This window comes from Antedon mediterranea, chromosome 5, assembly GCF_964355755.1.
Source record: "Antedon mediterranea chromosome 5, ecAntMedi1.1, whole genome shotgun sequence".
In the NCBI taxonomy this organism is placed as follows: domain Eukaryota; kingdom Metazoa; phylum Echinodermata; class Crinoidea; order Comatulida; family Antedonidae; genus Antedon; species Antedon mediterranea.
Window position 1 is genome coordinate 415,364 of NC_092674.1, and position 25,427 is coordinate 440,790.

Sequence of the window (25,427 nt, forward strand, 5' to 3'; positions counted from 1 at the left end):
TTCGTTTAAGGTGCATGTGGGTGGTGAATATTCGAACGGAGTGCTTATTTGAGCGTTTACAATGTAGTGTAATAATACAGTACTTCATGCTTTATTACTCAATCGATTGATCTTATCAATTGAACGTATTTGGTTCTTCTATTGATCCGACCAGGAAATGTTTCAGCCAACCGTGACATTATGTAATATATTTCTGTTGATAAGATAGTAACGGTTACTAAGATATGGTTCCGGAATTACAACATAGGAACTACGACCGGTAAATAGTTTTTAATATAAAGCCAGGACTATTTATAAACTCTTAGCTTAGTTTCACAAAGTTACTACTAGTAATGAAATTAATATTACAAACAATAAATACATTTAAGTAAATCAGTTTGTCTGAATGTTTTGTGCTGCTCGACAATATAAGTACCAACTTTGTATGTATTTTGTATGTTTTCTTAGTTTTAATGATGGAGTAAGATCACTTATTCTGTTTTGGCTCATGCCTATTACTTGCTCCTGTTCAATGATGTACTTTATTTATATATGAAGAGTATATATACTAGAGTTTTATTAATATTATAAACAAGCTTGTAGTACGAGTTACAGTTTCTGTATCATAAGGTAACTCATTTCTAACCATTATTTGACGTACATTTTTGTAGTTTCCTTGTTTCATATATTTTATAGTTTGAACAAAGAATTGTATAATTCATTAATAATGGAAACACCTTCAAGTAATACATATATCGGAAATAAAATGAAATACATTGTTCTCTTGGTAAGTGTTATTGCATCTGTAAGAGGGATAGAAGAACCGAGCAGAGTCAATAACAACCAGTCATTGGTGTTAGGAGGTCTATTTTGTCCTTATGAACAATCAGAGGTTTACAATTATGACTGGAAAAACGGAGCACCACAGGAAAAATGTACACAATTTCACCTAGCATTTTTTCTAGCCTCGACGGTAGCAAAATTTGCTGTTGACGAAATCAACATTAATGGATCACTTTCCAGAAAGCTTGAGTACAAACCTGTTCAGCATTGTGGTTCAGCCGTAGCCAGTGTTGAAGGAATATTCCGTGTATTGGAGAATGATAATCTAAAAGTTATTATAGCCGGTGAAGTATCTGAAAACTTTATAAGAGTTGGACAGATAGCCTCGGTATATAACATACCCATTATTGCTCCGTACGCTACTAGTGATACCTTCTCGAAAAACATTGACAGCGTTTATCGGACTTCCTTCCGCACTGTACCTAGTGATAACCACCAGTCAAAGGCGTTGGCCAAACTTTCATTTCATTTTAAATGGAAATGGGTTGGAGCGGTTGCAATTGATGATGAATATGGTCGAACTGGACTAAGAGGGATTGTACATGAATTTAAAAAATTCAATGAAAATAAAGATGAAGTACCAATCTGCGTTGCTTTTCAGTTTTACATTGATAAAAATAATTTTAACGAGAGTATCGATACTTTCTTTAACATAATGAACAAAACAAGAAATGTGGACGTAGTATATTTCTATACACATCCATCTATGGACATTCATGCATTTTTTAGCCGAGCTGATTATTTTACTACAATTAAACGTGAGTAGGTCTATGTTTATAACGTCTCTCTCTCTCTCTCTCTCTCTCTCTCTCTGCAGAAATAACTTGAATTTACTGCATAATTGACTCAATGTTTAATCGATAGAGTAGGCCTTGTTGTAGGCCTCTTTTTTATTTTGATAGCTAGCTTAAGCTTTGTCTACAGTATCACACTTTATGTGACAAATAAAATGCGATGTCTCGCTATAATATGGACATGATGATGTCATATCACTACCGATGCATTTGGGCACATCACATTTGTTTTGTCAAACTGGCTGATTTGATAGAGCGTTAGTCCAATATTAATTAATTAATCGATTTAAAACAAAAGGTTGCATGCCTATAATTTTACCATCAAGCTTTTGAGACAATTTTTCATGACTGTTTTGTTTGATCTATAGCATGTGTTTGGATTGCTTCAGAGGGTTGGTCAGATATAGCAAGTGACTTCTACGACTATAACGTCGTTGCGTCTGTCATTGGAGTAGACGTTCAATACCCAAACATACCTAATCTGTTCAAGTTTACTTCGGCATGTGATGCGTTCATGAGCAATACTGACACGCCATCCACCTCCGACCTCCAATTGTGGTTGTGCCAAAATATCTACTCGTTAAATGAGCACTGTGATCTTTGTTCAACCACTTTTGTTAAAAACAAAACTGTTGATGTAAATAAAATACTTGAGGACAATATGGACTATATGGCTTATACAACGTACATTGCAGTGCAAGCTATTTATCAGTCAATTAAAGATATTGAACATTGTCATTACCAAGCAGCCTTACTTGATGAGGGTTGTCCAAATATCACCAATTTGTATCCATGGCAATTAATGCTGTACCTAAAAAATGCAAACTTCACCGACAATAATGGTAGTTATTATCAATTTACCGAAAATCAAGATCTTAGCCCTTCGTACATCTACAGAAATACTCAACAAGAAGAACCTCGCTTGCTTACTATAGGCTCGTATTATCTTGATTTGAACAATGATGTTGTGTTTCGTATCAACGAATCAGTTATAATGTGGAACCGTACAGGAGGGCAGGTATACCTTGTTTTCTATTTAAAATATAAAATGTATAGTTTTACCATGTTTGTTGTTAGATTGTCTTGGTTAACTTACGATTATCCATTTGTTTCACATTGTAGGCCTAACATTATCCCGTCCGTGTCTGTCTGTCTATTCAAGGCTAAAACAAAGAACATAGTTGATTTTATTTGTATACTTGCATATATTAGGCATATTTTATTCTTATTTCTATACGTATGCATATACTTTTTAATATATTTCAAAATTTAGGTACCAAAAGGACGCTGTAGCAACAGCGATTGTCTACCTGGACAATGGATACTAAAAAGTCATATTATCTGCTGCTTTGATTGCTATCCTTGTCCCCCAAACGCCGTATCTTATGGTAACAGTAAGTGTTAATTGTGATATGTTTTATTTATTTATTTGTTCATCCTGTCTTAATACTGAATACTTTCTAAAGTGATTCAGTAGGGAACACTACTCAAACATCATTATACTGTAAATGCATTTGCCTTTTGATGGTGGTTTGTAGATTGTCAAGCATAATAAATCAACTAATGTTTTTCTTTCTGTTTTTCAGACACTCCAAGTTGTTCTGAATGTTCAAATAAAGAATATGCAAACGATGCCAAAACTGAATGCATACCAAAGAGACTAGGCGTAATACATTATAATAGCAGTGCCGGTGTAGCTTTAGTTTTGTTCAGTTGTAGTGGCAGTGTAGCATCAGTTATAATAGGAGTTGTATTTTACTACAAACGAGAAACTCCTTTGATTAAGGCATCGAGTATATCTCATAGCTTAGCTTTAGTTGTCGCAATCGCTTTGAGTTTCCAGACTGTGTTCTTTTACGTTGGAGAACCAAACGATATAACCTGCATATTCAAATCCATTGTCGACCGAGTTCATCTGACATTTGTGATTATTATCTTCTGTGCCAAGCTATGCATAATTGATAGAGTGTTTAAATCAAATGTGATAGATATCTCAAAGAAAGTTAAACACACAACATGGGTTGCTGTCATTGCGTTAACATTCACTCATCTCATATTCAACATCATCTACCAATGTGTCGATCCGAGTAAAGCAGAAAAAGATTTATCTTACATTCGTACAATGCCGATTTACTGCACAATGTCAACGTCAACATTTCTAACAGTAGCAATATTCCATTTTTTATTGTCTGCTGCTTGCTTTATCTTTTCGTTTCGCGCGCGATTTTTGCCAAAACGATTCCAAGATACCCGTCTGCTCTGGTTTATTATGTTCACAATGTGTCTTTTGCTGTTTCTTTCAATTCCCGCGCATTTCATATCAGCGTCCGATTTAAGCAGACAAACCATTGACGCCATGTTTTTACTGCTTTTTAACTATTTCATCCTAATGGCGTACCATTCCATCAAAATTTACATTACAATATTTAAACCTGTTGTAAATACTAGCCAATATTTTATGCAAAGATTTCGCAACAAGAATGCCACCAAAACTAAACAGAACTAGCATTATGCCTATACATAAAGTGAACAAAAAATGTAAAAACCAACAAAAATTGCACTTGCATGCTACTCAAAATAATGGATAAATGTAGGCTTATTTATAGTAACAAATAAATAATTCTGGCGTACTTAGAATGGTTAACGATGTGGCGTAGTTTCTGTGTAGGCCTAATGTACCGTAATTCAGAACTAGCATTATGCGTCATAGGCCTACAATTTAAAAGACAAAAAAACTGTATTGTAATAGTAAAAATACTTGCACTTACATACTCAAAAGAATCGATACAATAATATTGTATCGATTATTATGCAGTAATGAACAAAATAATTCTACAGCAAAGTGTATACGCAATGTTGTTAATGCTTTTTAACTATTTCATCTTGATGGTGGCGTATCATTCAATCAGAATTTACATTACAATCTTTAGGCCTAAACCTGTTGTAAATACTAGGCTTTAAAAATGTCAATAATATAAACGTCTATATCATGAACTATTAAATTGTTTTGATCAAATCATATGAAAGAAAATGAATGGGGAAAATCATAATAACATAACATAACATAATTGTATTGATATTTGAAGATGAAATGAATAAAAGTTAACGCCAAAAAAAAATTTCACAAAGTATAAAAACTAGCATACAACATTAAACTTTATATGCTTCTATTTAATTAAATATAATGAATATTATTATTATTATTATTGAAACGAGCTTTTGTCTACATTGATCATTGATAGTTGGCGACTCCAGCAGTCTGTAATGGTTTAATAACGTCGTCATGAACACTATAAACATACTAAACCTGTTTTACGTATACAATATATAATAATAGTATAGTAATAATATATGTTGGTTCAGTAATATCGAATATAAACCTGTTTTTTAATTTTTTATTTATTTTAATTTTATTTCACATAGGCCTACATTCAACAGCGATATAGCCAATTACAGGATGCTTTAAAGAGTATATGATGAGTTTGTGACAGTGGTTGTGTGTGAACTAGTACACCCCACCCCTTAATGTAAATTGAATATGCCTACTATTATAATGAAGAGTATTAATTACTATAATATTGATCTGTTAAGTTACCGCCGCTCGTCTGTGTAAATTGGCCTTTACTAATCACCTGTTTTTATTCACACCTAACTGCTTTACTGTAACAGAAATCGATTGATACGTTTCGATTTTCATGTTCTTTTCATAATAAACCAATTGATAATTTCAGCTTGTTATTGGATTTAGTCGTATGGTATACTTTATATAGAATCATGGAGTAAAGCCTTTACTCCATGATAGAATACAAAACGCTATTGGTCTCAGCAAACCCCTTTGACCATTCACCAAAGATCTTATATACTATAAGATCTTTGCCATTCACTTTGAATCGGTGGCACTCAATATGTGGTCCGGTTCAAAAAACGGAACAGAACATATTGAGAATAAAACGAAAACATGAATAAACTATTATTGTTATTATTAATAATAATAAACTAAACTAAAACTCAATTTAAGTTTTTATAATTCCACCCTATACCGTTTCAAATCTCCGTGGTGGCGCTATAGCAACTTTTTGCAGAGAGAGAGACCTCGAGAGAGGAGAGAGACACATAGTTGCCATTTCTGGCATTATTATGCTTTTTGGCATTATTTAGAGGCCCACGGCATCTGGCATAATGCCGCGGCATTATTTAGCCGTTTTTAGCATAATCTGGCATAATTTTGTGTTTTTTGAACAACCAAAAAATAATATACCACAGAACAAAAATAAAATATTTTGTTTAATCTTGCAATTTAATACATATCACCTTACACAATATCATATCGTACAAAACAGATCTGTTCGGGTTTTCCGTACAATAGTTCTTCCATCCTTTTGTTTCGGACTTAAATAGACTCTTCCGATAGGAAGGCTGCTCGAAAACTACCGTGTGTGCGATATAGGCAGCACAACAAAATCCGAAGAGGCTAGCTATTGGCCAATTATGTTGCTCTATTTCAGAGACCATGCAGGTTATTGGATCCCCAGATATAGAGACAATTGAACGAAAACATTATGAAAGGGGTTTTGTTGTTTCAGTTCATAATTATAAGTGGCCGCACCCCTACCCCAACCCTTGAAATGGCAATTTCTAGTAACTAATTAGAAGCTCTAATTTTAAAAAGAATTTCTTCTAGCAGAATTTGTTTTCCATATTTCAAATTATGTTCCATTTGCATCGTCGTAGCAACTCTATTTTTCCAAATGTTCTTCACCTCTAGTCTCAGCCCCAGTAGTGACCATGTGGGCGAGGTCATTTTTATTTTAAATTAAGTGCCATTTCCGCCCATCGAGCAGCTCTATTTTTCAATTTTTTTTACCTCAGCCCCAACCATGGTGGGGCTGAAGTCATGGAGACACTTAATATATATTTTTATTTCCTATTTTAAATTATAATTGCCATTTTCAAAACTATGATGGGCTAAGATCCTGGAGGTACTAATAAATATATTTTTATTTCATATTTGAAATTAAGTGCCATTTCCGCCCATTGAGCAGCTCTATTTTCCCAAATTTTCTTACCTCAGCAACAGCCATGGTGGAGCCGAGGTCCTGGCGGACACAATTAAAATGGATATGAAAGGATTTTAAAATTTCACAAAAAGGACTTTGTATGAATCCTTTTAATGTTAATAAACAGCACACAAAAAATTAGATTCAAATACCTAGTAGAAATTGAGAAATAAACAAATTAAATTTTGGTATAAAACGTCCGCAAAATGGCCGACCAACTGGCACGCCATCTTAATTTTTATGAACGTTCTATACGCACGTACGAGATCGTCAAATTTAGAGTTTGAAACACCCGGGGTTGTAGCCACGGCAGCAGTCGTTTTGTGATTGGTTAATGAATTTTAATACAGTCCAATCACCGCCTTGTCTCGTTCGCGGACTGTGTGTGGTGTAAACAAAATAAACAAACCCATGCTACACGAGACTCGCGTGTTGCAAGCTCCCTGTTGCTGCAGTCGTAGAAAATATCGATATTTCACAAATCAATAAAAAGTTATGTCTGCAAAGATTGTACGTGAAAAGAAGAAAGTGTGTATTTGTACTTCTCACACTAAACCACTCACGCAGACTACAAATTAGGCTAGGTGTAGTAGACTATAGTTTCTTCTAAATTCGCTAGTAGTAGTAGGCTAGGCCTACACATGGAGTTACTCCATGGCCTACAGTACAAGAGAGTAGCAGTCGCCGGTCCACCGACGAACCTCCAGGAAGTGGACAAGGTGCGGGCGTAGACGTATGTAAAACTTAAAGGCGACGTAAATAAAAAAGGTAAGCTTGTGTTGAACTTGTTTTTGGCTCTGACTTTTGTTATTGACTAATATAGTAATATAATAATACTAATAATTAAAGTAGAGCAGAGGAGGTGAGGCCGAGAGGATTATTATAGTTTAGTTAGTAGCTGTAGTGTAATTAAATAATAACCTCTTTCTGTTTGTTACCAAGTCATAAAATATAATACTATAGGGCCTAGAGGTAGGATTGAATAAAAATAATAGTACATTTCCATCCATTTATTGGTCTTATCTTTGCAGATTTATGGAATCAACAGTACATGAGATGGCTTTGAAGAACTGTAATAGTACTACTGTAGTAATAAAATTGTAAACAAAATTATATGGCAGAAATAGTGTGTGGAATGAATTTTATTGAACAAATGTATCATAATGAGTTTGGAACAAGCAGGATTTTTCAAACAGGACATAAATTACTTTTGAGACCCGAGTGATACATTTTAATTCTATCAACACCAGCCAGCTCCATCATATTCAAGAGATGGATTCTTTCATAAATGTCCATTGTACATAGTATTTGGCTAAATAAATAAAAAAAGAAGTACAGTAGTGGTTTATTTGTTTATATACCCAGACCCATTTAGATGGTTAAAAACAAACACTATATGATGCACTGCTACTAGTGTACTGTCTGGTAGTACATTACCATAGTTACAGTATGACTGTAACCCTAGCACTCGCGTCTAAAGAATTCTATTATGCATATTTTACTATTCTTCATAAATATTTAGTTCTGTAATTTTAATTGTCTGCGCTCATTCTATACTTGGTGTCTTAGTATACTGCATAAATGTATCGTGCAAGCATGATCCAAGTAGCATCTATTATAAAGTACTCTGGGTATCTTTCTATTCACCTGAAAAAAGGAAAATGAATAAGCACATGTTTATCTGCCCTCAAAACAAAATAATAATTTAGTATAATGTATTAATTATGTAGGTTTGATCAACAGTTTAAAATAGCAATGCTCAGTATCTGTTACCTTAATATTATAATTTGACACTAACATTTGCGCTTCCATTCCAATCAATAAATACATTTGCTTATCCCGTCCATCAATTATCATAATTGCACTCCAATTATAGACCTGTAGGTAGGTAAAAATACAAATGAATTGGTTATTTACTGTATACTGTACTGTATATGATACAAGCTGAAATACCCCTAACTAGGCCTGGCCTGTTATAACCTTTATTACTACATTAGAGAAAATCCAACTCTATTCATTTTATTGGGAATCATAATATTTAGTATTCAGTGTTGCCTAGATAGCCTACTAGCTAGTAAGTAGGGCGGCATGTAATAACAAAAAAATATTTTAATAATACGTTAGTCAGGACACTACAGCACACAACAATATTAATAAACGTACTTATAAATAATGTGTATATACATAATACAGTAACACAATTGTGCCTACCATTAACACCCTCAACGATACATCAAGGAGCATACACTCTCAGCTCACCTCTGGCCGGGCGACTAAAACACCGTATCCAGCAGTCATCACTACTAAAAAGGCCTAGGCCTACTAGCTCCAGGCCATGGCATTGTCAAACACCATTTACTCGTCCAACCGTTTCTTCAAAACGATGTTAACATCCGTGTTAACAAGACGATGTGGACGAATTTCCATCAATTTCAGTTAATTACAACGAAATAATAATAAAATGAATGTTTCAATAATACGTGTATAATAAATAGCGAAATAAACATCGCTCGCGAGGAGGGTCGAGAGAGAGGCCAAGGTGGTCGACTCTGTGATTCTCACGCATGCGCAAAATAACTCCGTGTACCCAGCAAGATAGGCATTTGGCTATGAATTTCGTAAAAGATGGCCTTGAAAAACGAAATTAAAATCCGTTTTTAAAAAAACTTGGTTGATAATATGAATTAATTTTATTTGATTAGGCTAACATACTTATCCAAGAATAAAAATATCAAAGCAATAAGTAATTACTACCATGCTTTTGCATCAATCAATGATTTACTGCTAAATTCCTATCTCTGTAATACAAAAATAACTTTTAGTGACGTCACAAAAAGTTTTTCACAGGTTTCTCAGGGGCGTTTTGAGGGCGTTGTCGTCCTCCAAAACATTAAGTATGACTATGGCAAGCTTAAAACTGATTGATCTACACGTTGAGCCAATAAAATGATATTGCTAGGAACCCTTTCATATCCATTTTAATATATATTTTGATTTCCTATTTTCAATTATAATTGCCATTTTCGAACTATGGTGGGCTAAGATCCTGGAGACACTAATAAATACATTTTTATTTCATATTTTAAATTAAGTGGCATTTCCGGCCATCAGCATTTTTCAAAATTTTCTTATCAACCATGGTGGGGCTGAGGTCCTGGAGACACTTAATATATATTTTTATTTCCTATTTTAAATCATAATTGCCATTTTCTAATTATCGTGGGCTAAGATCCTTTCATATTTGAAATTAAGTGCAAAGATCGAGCAGCTCTCATATTTCAGCTCAAAAATTCTAAATTTTCATGGCTGTAACAGGTTTTTTTTGGGGGGTGGGGGGGGGGAAGAAGGGTTCGTGGGTTGGTCTTTGTGTCATTTGCAATTACCATTTTCGCACCCCAGATATTTTTAGAATTATTAGTTATTACTCACAAAACTAAAAATACAATTTTTGAACGACATAGGGATACAATTTAGGCCCTATATTGTGTCAGTTGGGGTTTTACAAACGTTTATTAGACATACAACCGTTGGTGGCGCTGTTTAGGGCCACATTTTGGGGATCTGGCATTATTTTTCCCAATCTGGCATTATTTGAGACAGGATACGGCATAATTTAAATTTTATCGCTGGCAACGCTGGAGAGACAACAAGAAGAAAAGACAACAAGAGCCACCAAGCCAAGTCCTCTCCGCTCCGCCGAGTCGTTTCCCGCGCGCTTTATGCTTTAGTTAAAAATCATCCAGTAATAGTATTGTTTCGATTTGTTTGTTTCTTTATACAAATTACAATAAAGGTAATAACGACATTTTTAACACATTATTTTAAAACATTATATGAAGTATATATACTCTAGGCTAGCTGCTGTGAGTAGTACTAGCTAGGCCTAGTAGGCCTAGGCCTACTAGTAGGCCTCCCTCCCCCTAGGCCTACTACACCAGACACTACAGTCAGTACCAACAGGCTAGGCTTTATTAGCCTTTGTCAGGCGACTTTCCCAGATTCCTATAAATTATTGACCTAGACTAGTGTAGGCCTAATAGTTAGGTAGGGCCTAGTCCAGACCTACTATGCTAGGCCCCTAGTCGTACGTATTATGATGCTATTAATTATTTATTCACCATCAACAGACAACAGTCCTATTATTATTTATGCGTCTTGATTTTGAGGGATTACGGTCGAAGCGGCCGCCAACCAAAGCGGCCGCTAGTTCAATAACGGTAATTTGTATGGAACGCCGTGTGCGCTTTGATTGTCGTTTTGTCATTTTTGATTGTCATTTTTGATTGTCATTGTTTCGATCGTCAGGTTTTCTTTTCCTCGGACGTAAATAACAACTTACATTATTAATATTATGTAATATATTCTCTTTTTTGACAGATTGAATGTGATACCTTCTTTTAAACGAAATGGCAAATCGATGATTACTTACTTTAACTGTTCTAAATGATATATATGTTTAATAAAGTCAATAAAAAACATTGTGGTGTTTTTATTGTATAATATATAATATGCCAATTATTAAGAATAATATATATATTTTTTCAATAAAATATATCAAATCAAAATATATATATTTGTTATTGTATATTAATATATTAGTAAAGTAACTACTGTAAGTAGTACGTGTTCGCAAACATAATTTAATTACAATAACATGATGACATCAATTTATTTATTTAATATCCTAAATTGTTTTAAATATTGATCAATTTAAAATTAGTTTTAAATACTAAAATAAGACGCAAGTGCCTGTACGGTACGGTAATTAATTACGTGAATTTCTGCTAATAACTCGACTGGCGGCCGGCCAGGAATAGTGCTGTAGAAGGTCGCGTTTTCGTCTTCACGTTGCTTCATTGAAAACACAAACAATGTATTACAATGGAATAACACTTAAATGTATAACACACCCTATTACTAATAATAAAAACCAAGATTCGATAGTACAGTGTAAACGAGATATAAAAATTCGGCAATACCGTACGTAACTTATTATTGCAATACTGTATAAAGATTCGATGTAAATGAGATATAAAGATTCGGCAATACCGTACGTAAATTATTAATGCAATACTGTAAAGATTCGATGTAAATTAATGAGATATAAATATTCGACAATACCGTACGTAACTTATTATTGCAATACTGTAAAGATTCGATGTAAATGAGATATAAATATTCGGCAATACCGTACGTAAATTATTATTGCAATACTGTATAAAGATTCGATGTAAATGAGATATAAAGATTCGGCAATACCGTACGTAACTTATTATTGCAATACTGTAAAGATTCGATGTAAATGAGATATAAATATTCGGCAATACCGTACGTAAATTATTAATGCAATACTGTAAAGATTCGATGTAAATTAATGAGATATAAATATTCGACAATACCGTACGTAACTTATTATTGCAATACTGTAAAGATTCGATGTAAATGAGATATAAATATTCGGCAATACCGTACGTAAATTATTAATGCAATACTGTAAAGATTCGATGTAAATTAATGAGATATAAATATTCGACAATACCGTACGTAACTTATTATTGCAATACTGTAAAGATTCGATGTAAATGAGATATAAATATTCGGCAATACCGTACGTAAATTATTATTGCAATACTGTATAAAGATTCGATGTAAATGAGATATAAAGATTCGGCAATACCGTACGTAAATTATTAATGCAATACTGTAAAGATTCGATGTAAATTAATGAGATATAAATATTCGACAATACCGTACGTAACTTATTATTGCAATACTGTAAAGATTCGATGTAAATGAGATATAAATATTCGGCAATACCGTACGTAAATTATTATTGCAATACTGTATAAAGATTCGATGTAAATGAGATATAAAGATTCGGCAATACCGTACATGAATTATTAATGCAATACTGTATAAAGATTTGATGTAAATGAGATATAAAGATTCGGCAATACCGTACGTAAATTATTAATGCAGTACTGTATAAAGATTCGATAGTATGTAAATGAGATATAAATATTCGGCAATACCGTACGTAAATTATTAATGCAATACTGTATAAAGACTCGATAGTATGTAAATGAGATATAAAGATTCGGCAATACCTTAATAGTACGTAAATTATTATTGCAATACTGTAAAAAGATTCTATGAGATACAAGGATTCAGCAATACCGTACGTAAATTATTAATGCAATACTGTATAAGGATTCGATAGTATGTAAATGAGATATAAATATTCGGCAATACCGTACGTAAATTATTATATTGCAATACTGTAAAAAGATTCGATAGTATGTAAATGAGATATAAAGATTCGGCAATACCGTACGTAAATTATTATTGCAATACTGTATAAAGATTCGATAGTATGTAAATGAGATATAAATATTCGCCAATACCGTACGTAAATTATTAATGCAATACTGTATAAAGATTCGATAGGAGAGTGCTCAAGAAACGTCGGGTCAAGAGGATAAAATAAATAAATAGTACGTAATAAATGAGACAGAGGTTCAATAGTATGTAGATTATGATGCAAACGTAAATTATTAATGATTCGATAATATATAATGTAAATATATTTAGTTAGTTATTAATATTAAAATACAAATAAAATATACATTGATTTATCCGCAGGCAAACTTAATTATTATAGAAATATAAAGATTCGATAGTACATGATTTGGCTTATATTTATTGGTTTGACCATACACACAGCTGTAACTCAACTCGCCATAGGCCATGGCGTTGTTCCATACAAATGACGATATTAAACTGGCGGCCGCTTTGGTTGGCGGCCGCTTCGACCATACTCCATTTTGAGCACTCTTGAGTGGTATACTAGCCTATGTGCGCTATAAAAATCCTGTTATTATTATCGCCGTGGTTAGGATTCCGGCACCGGAACTCAACTGCCCACCGTTAGGGAATCCGACACGATATTGCGCATGCCCAGAGCTCTGGGTAGTGAATTATAGCTTGCACTAATAGTGCCACACACCACACCACCGAGAGTCGGAGTGTTATAGGGATTTACTGTAGCCTAGATAGTCGAGTCGTTGCGCGAGCGAGAGATGGATGAAACTTGGCCTATGCCATACATGAATTAATAATTAAAATACGACTACGCCACGCGTTAAAATAATTATAATGATATTAATAAGAATCAGTATCTATCTAAGAATCGTAATGCTGTTTTTAACGTTGCGACCCCGAATTCCCGAACAGTTTTTTCACATCCACGCGGTGGCTGCCGTCAACAAATCAACTTGTGATTGCATGTTATGTACAGTATATTAAATGCGTTATGAAAAATCATAAAACTAGTCATGTAATTATATAAGGCGCTACTGCAGTTTCGCACCACACCGTTATATCTTGGATTTCTCACCTAAACTTTTGTTTTTTACACTCACAACATAATATTTATTATTATGTAACATGTTTATACGATTCGACCACTTACGAAGTAATTTTTTTTAAATAACAATACTTTTCAAAACATTTTAAACAATACTGAACTCGCTGTCAACACACTGCGAAATGTTCGCCATCTTATATTTATCAGTTAATTGCCAGAATTTATGCTTCATTTTACCCCAAAAATTGTAGAAACTATAGAGGGCAGTGTTATAAAATCCGATTACACATATAGGCCTACCCTATTTAGTTTTGAAAAGCAAGAAATGTTTTCAGCTGGCGAAATAAAGGTTAAATTAATATTTAATTATTAGTATTACTATTATTATTTATATTAATGGTTCCTATCAATGTTTTATGTACGGACTCATATCGTCGCCGTTTTGATGTACAGCTGGTTCTTTATAAAACCACTCTTTGCAGTTTAAAAATAAAAACAGAAAATAAAACATACATTGATTTCTGGCAATTTTCTGAATCTAAAATGGCCACAGTTCAATCGAAGTTTTCGCGAAAAAAGGAGCTGTTTTGAAAGGCATTTTTTATTGTGATAAAGGTAATATAACGGTGGCTAAATCATGGGAACATGTTACATAATGGCCCAAAATTGTATGATGTGAGTGCGAGAAAAAAATGAAGCAAGAAATCGAAGATATAACAGTGTGGTGCGAAACTGCAGTAGTGCCTTATATAATTCATAATGATATGAAGTTTATATATGAATGAAGCAACCACTTTTTAATTACAAAATAAGTAGGCCCACTGGTCACGTCTAACTGGTAGCCCTAGCCTAGATTAGTGGATCCCGCATTAGTAGGCATCTAGGCTAGTTCGCCGTGTGGCGCAGCTATGAAATGATCCATCGCTGTATAGTCAAAGAATTGGTATAGTATAGAGTCGCCGATTACCTCGCTCTGGGCATGCGCAATAGCGTGTCGGATTCCCTAAGGCTGGGCAGTTGGGTTCCGGTGCCGGAATCCTAACCACGGCGTATTATTATTATTATCAATAATATTGCTATTGATTGGTTTATATTTAGAGTAATTATGCCAGCATTACGTGGGAAAACAGCCAAGCTAATTCCAGACGACCAGTCTTCAACTCAAGGATCTGAATATTTACAATCTACAACCAGTTCACAGTAATAATACATTTCTTTTTTTCTTTTATTGCTTATCCTCGACTTCAAGCTTTGTTTGTTTTCTCTTTTTTATTAATTACTCTAGGTGCGAATGTTTTCATTTTGTAAAGAGTCTTGACTGATTTGATTTAAATTTTAACCATGAATCTAATTTTATTAACTGCTTTTTTATTAAAGTGGAGACCATTCAGATGAGAGTGACAATGAAGAGGGATCAAGAATAAAGAAAAAGCCAGTGCGAGGCCAGGTGAGCTGGATTTATAATTTGAAAATAGAGTTTATTTGATACACAAATCAAACATTATATTCTGTTTTTTTCTTAAGCATTAAACATTTGTAATAATAATAATAGTTATTTTACTATGAATATGTGATTTTCAAATGTTTATGTATTTTACAGCCTGCAAAACGAGGAAGAGGACGAGGTCGTCAAAAAGCAGAAACTGAGTCAATTGCCAGTAACGAACCTGTCACTTTGTTTGAGATTGTACGTCAAGGAAAAGGAGGAGCAGCAGTGAGTACTATTATGATGTATCATCAGTTAAAACTAATTCAATAATTAACTTGCACTGTTTCCATAAAGTAATGAAAAACACAAATGTAAATCTGAAAAATTTACTTTTATAGACAATCGTAGATGATTGGATTGAAACTTACAAGACAAATCGTGATACAGCTTTGCTGGACTTGATCAACTTTATCATACAGAGTTCAGGCTGTAAAGGGGTTGTTACGACTGATATGTACGCCACTCTAGAACATAGTGATATCATTAGACGCATGACTGAAGAATTTGATGAGGTAACTAATGTACAGACAATTTTAAACAATTTTCTTCTAACCAATTAAAGATGAAAAGATAAATCTTAACAATTTTTTTTAATATGCCATTTTAATGTTGCAGTTATCCATTTGACCAAAAATGTGATTCAAAAAATGTATATACCTGAAAAAAACTGTAATTTAAAGCAAACAAATTTAACCATTTACTTTGTCTTTTTCTAAGTTAAAACATTGAGGTTTTTTTTTTAAGGAAGTGATTAATTTTTTTTAAAGTACAAAAAAAAGTCTGATTTAATTAATATTTAATAACTTAAAAATAGGCGGTGAAGTGCGCTCTAGAAATCTGTATTATTATTATTAACTCATGAAAGTGACCCTTATCCATGTTCACTGTGTACTACTACTATATCTACTGTGTACTATATCTACTTTTTTTAACAGGAAAGTGGAGACTACCCACTGATAATGACCGGTATAATGTATAAGAAGTTTAAGACCAACTTTTGTGACTTCATTAGTGTATTAGTTCGACAATGTCAATATAGCATCTTATACGATCAGTACATGATGGATAATATCATTTCACTTTTAACTGGTCTTAGTGACTCTCAGGTTCGGGCTTTTCGACACACCAGTACCTTAGCAGGTGAGACTACACATTTTGATTGGTCCACGGTTGTTTAGGTAATATCAACCGACTCCAATTGTGTGTTTTCATGTATGTTCTTTGTTTCTTTATTCTTACATTGTTTAAAAGTTGTTTGTTTGTACCTGGCTCTGTTTCCGGGAAGCACAACTCATTCTAATTAAGAAAAGAGAAATAAACTTAACTTTCGATGAATGATCCATTTTGTGAACATTTATACTGTGAATTTGTATTCAAATTAATACTTGGAAGCTTGCTTCTTAATTTAATTTAAGTCATATTATTGGTGACTGTTATTCAACATCAATCATACTTGCTTGATACTTGCTTGATGTTATGGGTCGGTTAGAAAGCTAATATAGCTTATATGACCCTTCCTGTCTTCTTTTGACCAAAATATAGGTACATAGGGCTCCGGGTGTACACATAATGTTCCAAAATGTTTATAAATTTGAAAAAGTAAAGCTCTACTATCAAACTTTATGTGACAAAAAAAATGTGATGTGGCCAAATATGATGATGTCATATCACTACTATATTTAAGCATATCACTACCATATTTGGGTACATCACACTTTTTTGTCACATTTTGATAGTGTAGACAAAGCTTTACACATTTAAAAATACTGTTTGTTTTTCAGCTATGAAGCTAATGACGGCGTTGGTGAATGTTGCACTTAATCTAAGTGTAAATCTTGATAACACACAAAGACAGCATGATGCTGAACGTCAAAAGCAGACCTCAAAACGAGCAAGTGAGAGAATTGAAATGTTACTTGGCAAAAGGCAGGAGATTATTGAAAACATCGAAGAAATTCAACAAATGATGAATAACATCTTTAAAGGAATCTTTGTACACCGATACAGGTAATTATATATTTTTAAAAAAAGAAAAGGGTTTTTTTTTTAAATATGGTCTACATTATCTACCTTTCATTTTACTTTGTGGACACCTTTCTGCTGGTCCCTTGTGTTCATTATCTACCTTTCACTTTACTTCTTTACTTTGTGGACACCTTTCTGCTGGTCCCCTGTGTTCATTATCTACCTTTACTTTGTGGACACCTTTCTGCTGGTCCCCTGTGTTCATTATCTACCTTTCACTTTACTTCTTTACTTTGTGGACACCTTTCTGCTGGTCCCCTGTGTTCATTATCTACCTTTCATTTTACTTTGTGGACACCTTTCTGCTGATCCCCTGTGTTCATTATCTACCTTTCATTTTACTTTGTGGACACCTTTCTGCTGGTCTCCTGTGTTCATTATCTACCTTTCATTTTACTTTGTGGACACCTTTCTGCTGGTCCCTTGTGTTCATTATCTACCTTTCACTTTACTTCTTTACTTTGTGGACACCTTTCTGCTGGTCCCCTGTGTTCATTATCTACCTTTCATTTTACTTTGTGGACACCTTTCTGCTGGTCCCCTGTGTTCATTATCTACCTTTCACTTTACTTTGTGGACACCTTTCTGCTGGTCTCCTGTGTTCATTATCTACCTTTCATTTTACTTTGTGGACACCTTTCTGCTGGTCCCCTGTGTTTCAGAATTTAGATTTAGTAACTTAAACATAAATGATGTGTACTGTAGGCAGTTAATATTTTTTTGTCAATATTTTAGAGTTATTAGTTTTCTTGTCATGTCTACAACTGTTCAGGTGGTCAATGCTTAAAGTAATTTTTACTTATTTTGATCATCTCCTTTCACACATTGTCTTCTTTTTTTGTAGTATATATATCTGTTCTTTTGTGTGGAAAATGAAACAAACAAACAGTTCAAGATCAGATTCCTTCTGTTTTATATGGCAGATAGACCACTAATTTCACTATTTTCTTTTTATATAGGGACACTCAGCCAGAGATAAGAGCGATATGCATGGGTGAGATTGGTGTCTGGATGAAGAATTACAGTGAGATGTTCCTGAGTGATAGCTACCTGAAGTATGTTGGTTGGACTCTTCATGATAAAGTAAATATTTTACAATCTTTTTTTTTAAATAAGTAGAATTTTTACGATATTACATTCTTGACACCCCTCCTTTGAGCTGCTGCATAATTCCAAACAACTGTTTATTTGATAATAGTGATATTACATTCTTGACACCCCTCCTTTGAGCTGCTGCATAATTCCAAACTGTTTATTTGATAATAGTGATATTACATTCTTGACACCCCTCCTTTGAGCTGCTGCATAATTCCTAACAACTGTTTATTTGATAATAGTGATATTACATTCTTGACACCCCTCCTTTGAGCTGCTGCATAATTCCTAACAACTGTTTATTTGATAATAGTGATATTACATTCTTGACACCCCTCCTTTGAGCTGCTGCATAATTCCAAACAACTGTTTATTTGATAATAGTGATATTACATTCTTGACACCCCTCCTTTGAGCTGCTGCATAATTCCTAACAACTGTTTATTTGATAATAGTGATATTACATTCTTGACACCCCTCCTTTGAGCTGCTGCATAATTCCAAACAACTGTTTATTTGATAATAGTGATATTACATTCTTGACACCCCTCCTTTGAGCTGCTGCATAATTCCTAACAACTGTTTATTTGATAATAGTGATATTACATTCTTGACACCCCTCCTTTGAGCTGCTGCATAATTCCAAACAACTGTTTATTTGATAATAGTGATATTACATTCTTGACACCCCTCCTTTGAGCTGCTGCATAATTCCAAACAACTGTTTATTTGATAATAGTGATATTACATTCTTGACACCCCTCCTTTGAGCTGCTGCATAATTCCAAACTGTTTATTTGATAATAGATTTTAAAAATTTATATTTCAGTTGTGCTCCCAAAAAACTGTTGTTATTTTGCATTTTGCCTATAAAAGTTATTTTAAATTTGTCCCATTTATGCAGCCAAAAATGAATTAATTTGCTCACAACAAAGAAGAAATAGACAACATTAAATTGTTTATTCAAATTGTTTTCATTTTTGTTTATAATATTATTAATTTAAAGGTTGGAGATGTGAGGTTGAAATGTTTAGTCGGACTTCAGAATCTCTACCTCGTAAGTGACTTGGCTTTAAAACTTGAACTCTTCACAAATCGGTTCAAAGACAGAATTGTGGCCATGACACTTGATAAGGAAACTGATGTTGCTGTACAGGCCATCAAGGTTGTCACTCTCATCTTAAAGTAAGTAACAATACTCAGATTTAAGTAAAGATTTGACACATGATTATGTAATGAGCAGCTAAACATGAATGTCCAATATTAAGTCTTTAAAGATATATTGTCCCCCTAACATTTTTTTTTTTTACATTTTTTGTTAACTATGCCATTTAAATGTCACATAATAGTTATTCACTTTCACCAAAAAAATGGATTGGAAGAAAAATTATTTACCTAAAAAAATGTAATTTAAAGCAAAAAATACTAAAATTGTCTGTCAGACAATGGTTTTTGGTTAAAATTAACCTTTTTTGTTGTCTTACTGCAATTGCCTATTTAAAGTATGATTTTATTAATCTTCATTTTTCATGAGGACAATACATCTTTAAGTATTAAGTCATTTCTTAACTAAAACTATAAATTTTAATATTTTTTTAATGTAGGTTTAATGAGGATATCTTATCGGCTGAAGATTGTGAAAATGTTTATCAACTTGTGTACTCAGCAAGTAGAGCTGTAGCACAGGCTGCAGGAGAGTTTCTCAATGAAAGACTGTTCAAGCGAGATGATACAGAGACAGGAAAATCCAAAAGGGCTGCTAGTAAAAGGCGTAGCGCCAATGCACCACTTATCAAGGATCTTGTCCAGTTCTTTATAGAGAGTGAGGTAAGTTCTTGTAATACAGAAGGTCTCATAGTTTAGAGACGAATAAGATTGTTAAAATGAAGTAGCATTGTTGATATGTTATTGGGCGAGAGTTTAATAGAGTCTTATCAGATAAGGACTATAAACTGTAGGTTCAATGTACACATCTAGCTCATGTGCACTTTAAAGAACCTACTACATCTTTGGAGATGAGTAGGGGGTTATCCCAGTCTACTAGCTCACACGAGCCACTCTTGTGGACAGACAATCTCTAATTGGCAGCACTGACATGACGTGACCCTTGAGGAGAAGTATGTAGTCATCTAAGTCAAAAATACCATGAGCAGTGATCACTGAAATGGTACTATATGAATTATTATTATATATTAATAATCAGTTTTCACACTTTCCGTAGCTTCATGAGCATGCTGCATACCTTGTAGATGCATTATGGGAAGTGAATGAGATGGTGAAAGATTGGGATTGTATGACTGAGCTACTTCTAGAGGAACCAGGACGAGGGGAGGAACGTAAGTACACATCTTGATTGTCCTATTTTGTAAGCTTAACCCGACTCGCACTTTATTGGCAAGATTGATCAAGGTCAACATATAAAGCTCTGTCTACACTATCAAACTCTATGTGACAAAAAATGTGCTGTGCACATGATATGTCATATTTAAGCATATCACTACCATATTTGGGCACATCACACTTTTTGGTTTTTGTTTATCTCATTAACATAGGAAACAAATTAAAGGTTACAGTAAAATAAATTATTTTTTACAGCACTTGATGATCGCCAAGAAACAGCGCTGATAGAAATCATGGTTTGCGCTGTCCGACAAGCGGCTCAGGGTCATGCGCCCGTAGGTCGGGGGTCATCCAAGAAGATTTTGTCAGCAAAAGAGAAGAAAGCTGTGCAAGACGACAAGATGAAGTTATCAGAGCATTTCATTGTCAAATTGCCCGATCTTCTTTCAAAAGTATGTTGCATCTTTTTTCTTGAGTCACGTTTACACTTACTTAGTCTGGCACATACCCGAACCTATATGATTAGATTCCTCCATAACTTGCTATCTGCCATTGTGACAACCAGTTCATCTCTCTGCATACCACCAGTATCCGTCTCTTGTTTTGCAAGCCCATGTTTTGACTGCAATGATTTCTTCTGTGAAGACAGTGTCCAGCAAATGTCAGTCTTCTTATTGTTTCTGTTTTATTTGTTCATTTACACAGTGCACAGAATATATGAGAACTGTAATCATATTCTATAATCATAATCAATATATATATAAATCAATGATGTTGCGTAGCACTGTGTAAATTATATATAAATCATGTAAATTATAGAAACAGTGCTCATATTCGAAACATGATCTCATAATCGCGTCGAGCATAGCTCATAGGCGAAAGTTCCGTATTTTTTAGTTGTATGAAAAAACCGTTGCGAATTAAAGTTGGAATTTATTCTGACTTGTTAAGCCTCCACTGATTGTGAGGCCGTTTGTTGTATGAGAGAATGTATCTGGTGGGTGAAAATCTGTGATAATACCATACATGGCTCTGTGGTCTAGTGGTATGATACTCGCCCTGTAAGCGAGAGGTTGCAGGTTCGAATCCCGCCAGAGACATTTTTTCATACAACTAAAAAATACGGAACTTTCGCCAATGAGCTATGCTCGACGCGATAATAAGATCATGTTCCGAATATGAGCACTGTTTCTATAATTTACATGATTTATATATAAAACAGTGCTCATATTCATATCCAATCGAGTTTGAACACTACCATGAAAGCCCCAGTGGTCTAATGGTTAGGGCAACTGCATATCAAGCAGACGGTCCGAGTTCAAGTCTCGGTTGGGGCGACTTTTTCTCATTCTCACAGATTTTCCTCATCTTTATCGTTTCAAATTAATTAATTAAATTTCAGTATATCACCGGGCGGTTTAGAATTAATGTTCTTTGCCTACTGTGTTTATATATATATATATAAATCCAAAGGCAAATTACTGAAAAAATGACAATGCTGTGGGTATCAGTGGCTGGATCTCAATGGAGATACAAAAAAAAAGCAAAAAGCTAAATCAAAACGATAAAGTAAACAGCCAGAAAAGTTAGCAGAGCTTTCGGGCAACACTAGCCCTTCATCAGTGCAAGTCATATGTGTTTATATATATAAAAGTATCTCTTCGGAGATCCCGCCTCGTGAATAAAAATACTGAAAGATGAGGGCGTATCAATTTGATCTCTGTTGCGCGTGCGTACAACTGAGGACTAGTGCTGTTCCGCCGTACCACCCGAGAATGTTAAAGAGTCGCTATCCAATCAAGTTTGAACAACCATGAAAGCCCCAGTGGTGTAATGGTTAGGACATCTGCATATCAAGCAGGCGGTCCGAGTTCGAGTCTCGGTTGGGGCGACTTTTTCTCATTCTCACAGATTTCCTCATCTTCATTGTTCAAATTAATTAATTAAATTTCAGTATATCACCGGGCGGTTTCGAATTAATGTTCTTTGCCTACTGTGGTTATATATATATATATATATTATCAAAATATACTGTATAATGATAGCACTAAAATGATTAATATATTCTTCTTCTTCTCTTGTAGTATGGTATAGATTCCGACAAAGTAGCAAACCTACTGGAGATCCCACAACACTTTGATGTTGAGATCTATACAACAAGTAGACTGGAAAAACACTTGGATTCACTCCTACGACAGATGAGAGATATAGTGGAGAAGCATACAGAAACTGAAGTATGTCAATTAATATGTGTTCAAAAACAACCTGAGGGGTAGCATCATATGTATAGTAACGGAAGAATGAGATAAACACACGTATATAGTCAATGCAGCATATACAATTTCTTTTTCATGCACAATTTTGCACACATGACCACCCACTTAATGTCTTACCTGAAAGATACAGTAACAATTTTGCTCAAGTTCTTTTTTGTCTTATGTGGGTTCGTCCCGCTTTTATTTCATCATCTTTAAAAATATTTAAATACATTGCACATAATAAATAAGATCAACAAATATAAGTCATATTGTATAGTGCCATACAATAGAACTAACATATAAGTCATATTGTATAGTGCCATACAATAGAGCTAACATATAAGTCATATTTTATAGTGCCATACAATAGAACTAACATATAAGTCATATTGTATAGTGCCATACAATAGAACTAACATATAAGTCATATTGTATAGTGCCATACAATAGAAGTAACATATAAGTCATATTGTATAGTGCCATACAATAGAACTAACATATTTTTCAACCTATTTTTTGGTACAATTTTTGTAATCTTTAGTTATTTATTTTTCAAATTACCAACATTAGATTATGTTATTACCAACTTATTGCAGGTTCTTGATGCTTGTTCTAAGACATATGAGAGCTTGCTTTGTGACCAGTACAACACCACACCTAAGGTTGAGGTCGCTAGAACAACGCTGTTTGATAGTCTGGCAGAAAGACTTACCAGAAGCTATGAGAGTTTTGAAGCAGTAAGTGTTTTGAATTTATTTAAGTAATTAGGATTAATGAACCCCTAAGTGCAAAAAATACTTTATTATTTTAATATGTTATGTAATGTATGTAAGAAATTGTCTTATTTGTTTATGTACTTTCCGTTTTATGCGTAAAGGGTAGCCATAAAACGACTTTTGCTTTTTTATTCCCCCCCCCCCCCCCCACCCTTTTTTTTATATTTATTTTAACCATTTATCTCATCAAATAATCTTTGCAATTTGGAAAATAAATTGAATCTTGAATATACTAAATTGGATGAGGTGAATTGAGTAATTTACTTTCACTTACAGTAACATTATCATTATGATTCATGTGTATTTTTTTTAGACTGACGAACCACATGATAATGTTATCTATGCTTTGTCATCAAGTCTGAAAAGAATTACAACGTTTTATAGGTAACATTATTTACTAATTTGTGAATTTTTTTAATTTAAGCACTAAGTATTGTAGCTAATGAATGCTTGGTGTAAAATCATCCAGGGTTGTGGCATTACTGTAGTATCACTAATTAGACCTTTAAAATCATCCAGGGTTGTGGCATTACTGTAGTATCACTAATTAGACCTTTAAAATCATCCAGGGTTGTGGCATTACTGTAGTATCACTAATTAGACCTTTAAAATCATCCAGGGTTGTGGCATTACTGTAGTATCACTAATTAGACCTTTAAAATCATCCAGGGTTGTGGCATTACTGTAGTATCACTAATTAGACCTTTAAAATCATCCAGGGTTGTGGCATTACTGTAGTATCACTAATTAGACCTTTAAAATCATCCAGGGTTGTGGTATTACTGTAGTATCACTAATTAGACCTTTAAAATCATCCAGGGTTGTGGCATTACTGTAGTATCACTAATTAGACCTTTAAAATCATCCAGGGTTGTGGTATTACTGTAGTATCACTAATTAGACCTTTAAAATCATCCAGGGTTGTGGTATTACTGTAGTATCACTAATTAGACCTTTAAAATCATCCAGGGTTGTGGCATTACTGTAGTATCACTAATTAGACCTTTAAAATCATCCAGGGTTGTGGCATTACTGTAGTATCACTAATTAGACCTAAAATCATCCAGGGTTGTGGCATTACTGTAGTATCACTAATTAGACCTTTAAAATCATCCAGGGTTGTGGCATTACTGTAGTATCACTAATTAGACCTTTAAAATCATCCAGGGTTGTGGCATTACTGTAGTATCACTAATTAGACCTTTAAAATCATCCAGGGTTGTGGCATTACTGTAGTATCACTAATTAGACCTTTAGAATCATCCAGGGTTGTGGCATTACTGTAGTATCACTAATTAGACCTTTAAAATCATCCAGGGTTGTGGCATTACTGTAGTATCACTAATTAGACCTTTAAAATCATCCAGGGTTGTGGCATTACTGTAGTATCACTAGTCATAGACCT

The 25,427-nt window shown here is 33.9% G+C and overlaps 1 protein-coding gene, 1 long non-coding RNA gene and 1 other non-coding gene across 7 annotated transcripts in view; 2 read left to right on the plus strand and 1 right to left on the minus strand.

The window, feature by feature from the left end:
• Window positions 1-25,427, plus strand: part of LOC140049473 (cohesin subunit SA-1-like) — a 52,212-nt gene that overhangs the window by 19,406 nt on the left and 7,379 nt on the right. For 4 of the 5 annotated variants that reach the window (XM_072094367.1, XM_072094364.1, XM_072094368.1 and 1 more), the window contains exons 1-15: window positions 10,355-10,466; window positions 15,138-15,239; window positions 15,417-15,486; window positions 15,640-15,753; window positions 15,867-16,040; window positions 16,464-16,668; window positions 17,310-17,535; window positions 18,513-18,636; window positions 19,655-19,833; window positions 20,253-20,475; window positions 20,870-20,984; window positions 21,244-21,440; window positions 23,073-23,222; window positions 23,843-23,983; window positions 24,336-24,406. In XM_072094367.1, coding sequence (XP_071950468.1) covers window positions 15,145-15,239; window positions 15,417-15,486; window positions 15,640-15,753; window positions 15,867-16,040; window positions 16,464-16,668; window positions 17,310-17,535; window positions 18,513-18,636; window positions 19,655-19,833; window positions 20,253-20,475; window positions 20,870-20,984; window positions 21,244-21,440; window positions 23,073-23,222; window positions 23,843-23,983; window positions 24,336-24,406 — 2,084 coding nt within the window. In that variant the 5' untranslated portion in view covers window positions 10,355-10,466; window positions 15,138-15,144. Of the gene's footprint in view, window positions 1-10,354; window positions 10,467-15,137; window positions 15,240-15,416; window positions 15,487-15,639; window positions 15,754-15,866; window positions 16,041-16,463; window positions 16,669-17,309; window positions 17,536-18,512; window positions 18,637-19,654; window positions 19,834-20,252; window positions 20,476-20,869; window positions 20,985-21,243; window positions 21,441-23,072; window positions 23,223-23,842; window positions 23,984-24,335; window positions 24,407-25,427 lie in introns of those variants that run through there. The other variant, XM_072094365.1, reaches the window with a different exon arrangement.
• On the minus strand, window positions 7,955-9,662 carry LOC140048724 (uncharacterized). Its single transcript, XR_011845130.1, has 3 exons — window positions 8,885-9,662; window positions 8,447-8,551; window positions 7,955-8,320 (listed from the first exon to the last, which is right to left on the minus strand). It is a non-coding gene; the product is annotated as an uncharacterized lncRNA (long non-coding RNA).
• On the plus strand, window positions 22,017-22,088 carry Trnat-ugu (transfer RNA threonine (anticodon UGU)). Its single transcript has one exon. It is a non-coding gene; the product is annotated as a tRNA-Thr (tRNA).